This window comes from Melospiza georgiana, chromosome 33, assembly GCF_028018845.1.
Source record: "Melospiza georgiana isolate bMelGeo1 chromosome 33, bMelGeo1.pri, whole genome shotgun sequence".
In the NCBI taxonomy this organism is placed as follows: Eukaryota; Metazoa; Chordata; class Aves; order Passeriformes; family Passerellidae; genus Melospiza; species Melospiza georgiana.
The window spans coordinates 1,815,625-1,822,421 of NC_080462.1; the positions used below are offsets into that span (position 1 = coordinate 1,815,625).

The following is a 6,797-nucleotide window of genomic DNA, read 5'->3' on the forward strand; positions in this document are numbered from 1 at the left end:
TGCCGCCGCTCGGAGCGGGGGTGGGCGGGGCTTAACGGGGCGGGGTCCTTGGGGGAGGGGCTTGGAGGGGCGGGGTCAGGCGGGAGGAGCCGCCCCGGCCTCCCCCCCCGCCCAGGGTCCCCCGCGGGCGAGATTTGGGGTCCCCGCGGTGTCACCGGCCGGGGTGGGGGGGGACAGGGGGGGACAATGTCACACAGGGGCCCGGGAGGGCATCGGGAGCTGGGATCCGGTACTGGGGTCTGGAATTGGGGTCTGGAATCGGGGTCTGGAATTGGGGTCTGGAATCGGGGTCTGGTAATGGGATCCGCAGCTGGGATTCCAAACTGGGATCTGGCACTGGGATCTACTAATGGGATCCCATACTGGGATTCCAAACTGGGATCTGGAGTAGGGATCTGGTAATGGGATCCCATACTGGGATTCCAAACTGGGATCTGGAGTAGGGATCTACTAATGGGATCCCATACTGGGATTCCAAACTGGGATCTGGAGCAGGGATCTACTAATGGGATCCCATACTGGGATTCCAAACTGGGATCTGGAGCAGGGATCTGCTCATGGGATCCCATACTGGGATTCCAAACTGGGATCTGGAGCAGGGATCTGGTGTTGGGATCCCATACTGGGATTCCAAACTGGGGTCTGGTACTGGGGTCTGGTATTGGGGTCTGGCAATGGGATCCCATACTGGTATCTGGAGCAGGGATATCATACTGGGATCCCATACTGGGATCTGGTAATGGGATCCCACACTGAGATCCCAAACTGGGGTCTGGTAATAGGATCTGATACTGGGATCCCACCCTGGGATCTGAGAATGGGATCCCACTCTGGGATCTGGTGATGAGATCTGGTGTTGGGATCTGGTATTGGGATCCCATACTGGGATCTGGAGCAGGGATCCCATACTGGGATCTGGTAATGGGATCTGATACTGGGATTCCAAACTGGAATCTGCTGTTGGGTTCTGCAGTTGGGATCCCATACTGGGATCTGATACTGGGATTCCAAACTGGGATCTGGAGTAGGGATCCCATACTGGGATCTGGCACTGGGATCTGGTAATGGGATCTCTCATGGGAATCTTGTCTGGGGGATCTCATCCAGGGCTCTCAGGGATCTCACCCATCTCCAGGGATCTCCTTCCCCTGGGGACGCTGCCTCGTCCTCTGGGGACCTGGCTTGGTCGTCATCATCATCATCATCATCATCATCATCATCATCATCATCATCATCATCATCATCATCATCATTGTCACTGTTTTCATCACCATCATGATTGTCATCATCATCATTGTTGCCATTATTTTCATTGTCATCATCAACGTCATCATTGTTTTGTTGTCATCATCATTGTCATCATCATCGTCGCCATCATCATCATCATCATCGTCAACATCATTGTCATTGTAAATGTCATTGTCATCATCTTTGTCTTCATCATCATCTTTGTTGTCATTGTCAGTCAACGTCATCGTCATTGTCATGGTCAGTGCCATCATTTTCATCATCATCATCATCATCATCATCATCATCATCATCATCATCATCATTTTCATTGTCATCATTGTCATTGCCATCATCATCACCGTTGTCGTCACTGTTGTCAGTCATCATCATCGTCATCAACTTCATCATCATCATCTTCATCATCATCGTCATCCTCTTCATCATCTTCATCATCGTCATCCTCTTCATCCTCACCATCCCCAGTGTCCCCCTCCAGCACCTCCTGGAGCCACTCCAGGACCTCCTCAGGCCCCGGCAGATCCTCCTCATCCTCCATGTCCAGCCACACGCTGCTGGCCTGGGGACACGGGGGGACAGAGGGGACACGTGGGGACACCGGGGCGGGGGTGACACTGGGGTGACACAGGTTGTGGGGGACACCATGGGATCGTGACATTCACGTGGTCAGTGATGTCGACCATGGGGGTGACACTTGGGGACACTGGAGTGACACATGGGGGAGTGACACTCATGTGGTCAGTGCCATTGACCATGGAAGTGACACAGGGGTGACACTGGGGTGACAGTCACGGGGTTGGTGCCATTGACCACAGCGGGACACTGGAGTGACACAGGGGTGACACTGAGGTGACACTCACGGGGTTGGTGCCATTGACCACAGTGGGACACTGGAGTGACACAGGGGTGACACTCACAGGGCCGGTGGCATTCACCACGGGGGTGACACTGAGGTGACACAGGGGTGACACCCATGGAGTCAATGCCGTCGACCACAGGGGGGGCACTGGAGTGACACAGGGGTGACATTGGGTGACAAGGGGGTGACACAGAGGTGACATAGGGGTGACACTCAGGGGCTTGGTGCCATTGACCATGGGGGTGACATTGAGGTGACACAAGGGTGACAGAGGGGTGACACAGAGGTGACACTCACTAAGTCGGTGCCATTGACCATGGGGGTGACATTGGGGTGACACAGAGGTGACACAGGGGTGACACAAGGGTGACACAGGGGTGACACAGAGGTGACACTCACTAAGTCGGTGCCATTGACCGTGGGGGTGACATTGGGGTGACACAGGGGTGACATTGGGGTGACACAGAGGTGACACAGGGGTGACACAGAGGTGACACTCACTAAGTCGGTGCCATTGACCATGGGGGTGACACAGGGGTGACATTGGGGTGACACAGAGGTGACACTCACTAAGTCGGTGCCATTGACCATAGGGGTGACATTGGGGTGACACAGGGGTGACACAGGGGTGACATTGGGGTGACACAGAGGTGACACAGGGGTGACACGGAGGTGACACTCACTAAGTCGGTGCCATTGACCATGGGGGTGACATTGGGGTGACACGGAGGTGACAGAGGGGTGACACAGGGGTGACACTCACTAAGTCGGTGCCATTGACCACGCCCAGCTGTGGCCGGGACAGGTCGATGTCGAAGGTGTCCTCCCAGGTGGGGACGAGCTGGGGACAGAGGGGACAGAGGGCTCAGGGGAGGGGACAGAGGGGACAGAGGGGACAGAGGGCTCAGGACCCCCCTGGGGGGCTGTAGGGACGTTGTCCCCCCCCCGTTACCCCCGGGAAATCTCCGGGGTCGATCCAGAGGATGCTGAAGCCGGGCTGGTCCCTCCTGTCCTGGGCCACCTCCCTCAGCGTCTCCACGAACTCGAACCCATCTGGGGGGGGGCACAGGGGGGGTTCAGGGGGGGCCGAGACCCCCCCCCCACCCACCGAGACCCCCCCCCCCAAATTCCCTTCCCACCCCCCCTCACCGGGATCATCCCCCACGGCGAAGGCCACGATGGGGGTCCCGTGCAGGGCGTCCTCCTGGGGGGGTCACGGTGACGTGGGGGGGTCCCCGAGTGTCCCCCGGGTGTCGCCGAGGTTTGGGGGTCACTGGGGGGGGGGGGGATGGCGGGACGCCCCCCCCCTCACTCACCCAGCTCCCCGCCGTGCTCTGAGCTCTGAGTTGCCACAGAGGGGCCCTGGGGGGGTTTGGGGGGGTGAGGGCACCCCCAAATTTCACCCCCCCCACCATGGAGGCGCTGCCCCCTCCCCGAGCGCTGCTTGGGGGGGGGGGGCTCAGATTGGGGAGGGGGCAGAACAGGCGGGAATGGGGAGGGGGTGCCGGGGATGAGCCCCCCCCCCTCCCCTCAGGACCCCCCCGGTGTCACCGCTCAGGGTGGGGGGGGGGGCTCGGGGGGGTCCCGGTGTCACCGGGATTGAGGCCGCGGCGGGGGGGGGATGATCCGGGGGGGATTAAAGGCGGGAATCTCCCGGCAGCACCCGGGGCTTTAACCCTGCCCGGCGCGGGGGGGGCCCGACAGAGCCCCCGACCCCTCCCCGGGACCCCCAAAGCCCCCCGGGACCCCCCCGGACCCCCCCGGGGCAGGGCAGCCCCCCCAGACCGGCGGGGGGACCCCCGGGGCCGCTGTGGGAAAAGGAGAGGGGGGAGATGGGGTGGGGGTGAGAATCGGCCGTTCCCATGGCAACCACATCCCCACGGCAACCGGATCCCCATGGCAACCATCGCCCGTGGCAACCATCTCCCTTGGCAACCACATCCCCATGGCAACCATCTCCCGTGGCAACCATCTCCCGTGGCAACCATTGCCCGTGGCAACTTGTCCCCATGGCAACTTGTCCCCATGGCAACCACATCCCCATGGAAACTTCATCCCCATGGCAACCACATCCCTATAGCGGCCATCCCCATGGCAACCATGTCCCCATAGCAACCACCACCCCATAGTGACCTCCTCCCATAGCAACCTCTCCCCATGGCAACCACATCCCATAGCAACCACGTCCCCATGGCAACCATCACTGCCTAGTGACCATCTCCCATGGCAACCATATCCCCATGGCAACCATTGCCCATGGCAACCACATCTCCATGGAAGCTCCATCCCCATGGCAACCATCACTGCCTAGTGACCTCTCCCATTGCAACCACATCCCCATGGCAACCACATCCCATAGCAACCATCCCCACGGCAACCATGACCCCATAGCAACCACATCTCCATAGTAACCACGTCCCCATGGCAGCAATCCCATAGCAACCACATCCCCATGGAAACTCCATCCCCATGGCAACCCCTCCCCTCAGCATCCCGTTCCCATGGCAACCACCCCTGCCTGTTTCCCTGCCCCCCCCACTCCGTATCCCCCCATTTGGGGAGGGGTCCCCGGGGCCCCCTCGAAGCTCTGGGGCCGCTCCAGGCCCAGCCCCAGCACTGCCTGAAATGGGGAATTTTGGGGGGATTTTTGGGGGGATTTTGGGGGGATTTGGGATTTTGGGGGGCTCCCAGGGGGTCCCAGGGGTCACCCAGCCCCCCCCGGGCTCACCTGGGTGTCGAAGGTGGTGAGGAAGAGGAGGGAGGGGTGGAAGCGCTGGGCGGCGATGAAGGACTGGAAGGCTGAGGGGGAATGGGGGAAACTGGGAGAACTGGGAGAACTGGGAATGGGAACTGGGAATGGAAACTGGGAATGGGAACTGGGACTGGGAACTGGGAATGGGAACTGGGATTGGGAGAACTGGGAATGGGAACTGGGAATGGAAACTGGGAATGGGAATGGAAATTGGGAACTGGGAATGGGAGAACTGGGAATGGGAACTGGGACTGGGAGAACTGGGAATGGGAACTGGGAATAGGAACTGGGATTGGGGGATTGGGGACTGGGAATGGAAACTGGGAACTGGGAATGGAAATTGGGAACTGGGAATGGGAACTGGGATTGGGAACTGGGACTGGGAGAACTGGGAATGGGAACTGGGACTGGGAGAACTGGGAATGGGAACTGGGAATGGGAACTGGGAATAGGAACTGGGTTTGGGGGATTGGGGACTGGGAATGGAAACTGGGAACTGGGAATGGGAACTGGGAACTGGGAATGGAAATAGGGAACTGGGAATGGGAACTGGGACTGGGAGAACTGGGAAGGGGAACTGGGAATAGGAATTGGGATTGGGGGATTGGGGACTGGGAATGGAAACTGGGAACTGGAAATTGGGAACTGGGAATGGGAACTGGGAACTGGGAATGGGAACTGGGATTGGGGAATGGGGATCGGGAACGGGGGACAGGGAATGGGGACTGGGAATGGAAACTGGGATTGGGGGATGGAAATTGGGAACTGGGAATGGAAATTGGGAACTGGGAATAGGAACTGGGATTGGGGAATGGGGATTGGGAATGGGGACTGGGGGAACTGGGATTGGGGGATGGAAATTGGGAACTGGGAATTGGGAAATTGGGAACTGGGAATGGGAACTGGGACTGGGAGAACTGGGAAGGGGAACTGGGAATAGGAATTGGGATTGGGGGATTGGGAACTGGGAATGGAAATTGGGAACTGGGAATGGAAATTGGGAACTGGGAATGGGAACTGGGATTGGGGAATGGGGATTGGGAACGGGGGACAGGGAATGGGGACTGGGGGAACTGGGAATGGGGAAAGGGGACTGGGAACGGGCTGGGAATTGGGGGAACTGGGGGAACTGGAATTGGGGGATGGGAATTGGGAATGGGGGATTGGGAATGGGGAACTGGGGGAACTGGGAATGGGAACTGGGAATTGGAACTGGGAGTGGGAGCTGGGATTGGGGGAACTGGAAGGACTGGGAGTGGGCACTGGGAATTGAGGGATTGGGATTTGGGAACTGGGAATGGGAACTGGGAATGGTGGGATTGAGAATGGGGATTGGGAACTGGGAACTGGGAATGGGGAGTGGGGGATGGGAACTGGGAATGGGGAACTGGGGGATTGGGATTGGGGAACTGGGGCTGGGATTGGGAATGGCGTACTGGGAACTGGGAATGGGGAACTGGGGTTCAGAACTGGGAATTGGGGAATTGGCAACTAACTGGGAATGGGAATGGAGAACTGGGAAGGGGGAACTGGGAACTGGGACAGGAGCTGGGTGCCAGCTGTCCCCGGTGTCCCCGGTGTCCCCGCTGTCCCCACGCACCCTGCGCTGTCCCCAGCAGTCCCCGCTGCCTTCGGGCTCCTCCTCGATGTCCCCAAAGTCCCGGAGCTGCTGCGCGAGGGGGGCACGGGGTGAGTGCGGGGGTCCGGGGGGTCCGGGGGGGGCTCTGGGGGTGTCCCCAAATGTCTGGGGGGATCTGGGGGTCCCCTCGGGCTCTTTGGGGTGTCCCTGGAACGGGGGGGGGCTCAGCAGCGCCAGCACCGGGAACAGCTCGGTGTCCCCTCGTGTCACCCCAGTGCCACCCCCGGTGCCCTCCCAGTGCTCCCAGTCCCTCCCAGCGCTCCCAGTGCCCACCTCGAGCGCCCGCAGCTCCTCGGGCC

General features: G+C 59.9%; 1 protein-coding gene across 1 annotated transcript; it reads right to left on the minus strand.

The window, feature by feature from the left end:
• Nucleotides 1-1,533: 1,533 nt before the first annotated feature.
• CASQ1 (calsequestrin 1) lies at nt 1,534-3,609 on the minus strand. The gene is made up of 5 exons (XM_058042913.1): nt 3,424-3,609; nt 3,257-3,311; nt 3,060-3,160; nt 2,871-2,948; nt 1,534-1,807 (listed from the first exon to the last, which is right to left on the minus strand). The coding sequence occupies exons 1-5, from the start codon at nt 3,520-3,522 to the stop codon at nt 1,607-1,609; spliced, it is 534 nt and encodes a 177-aa protein (XP_057898896.1). The 5' UTR covers nt 3,523-3,609; the 3' UTR covers nt 1,534-1,606.
• Between the last annotated feature and the right edge of the window lie 3,188 nt (nt 3,610-6,797).

What these genes read in the sequence shown, in the direction of transcription:
- CASQ1 (XM_058042913.1), bottom strand. Translation starts at nt 3,522, where the DNA reads ATGGTGGGGGGGGTGAAATTTGGGGGTGCCCTCACCCCCCCAAACCCC. An exon ending in ACCCCGGAGATTTCCCGGGG is followed by an intron (nt 2,949 to 3,059) that starts GTAACGGGGGGG and finishes CTCTGTCCCCAG; the next exon opens with CTCGTCCCCACCTGGGAGGA. An exon ending in TGGTCAATGGCACCGACTTA is followed by an intron (nt 1,808 to 2,870) that starts GTGAGTGTCACC and finishes CCGTGTCCCCAG; the next exon opens with GCCAGCAGCGTGTGGCTGGA.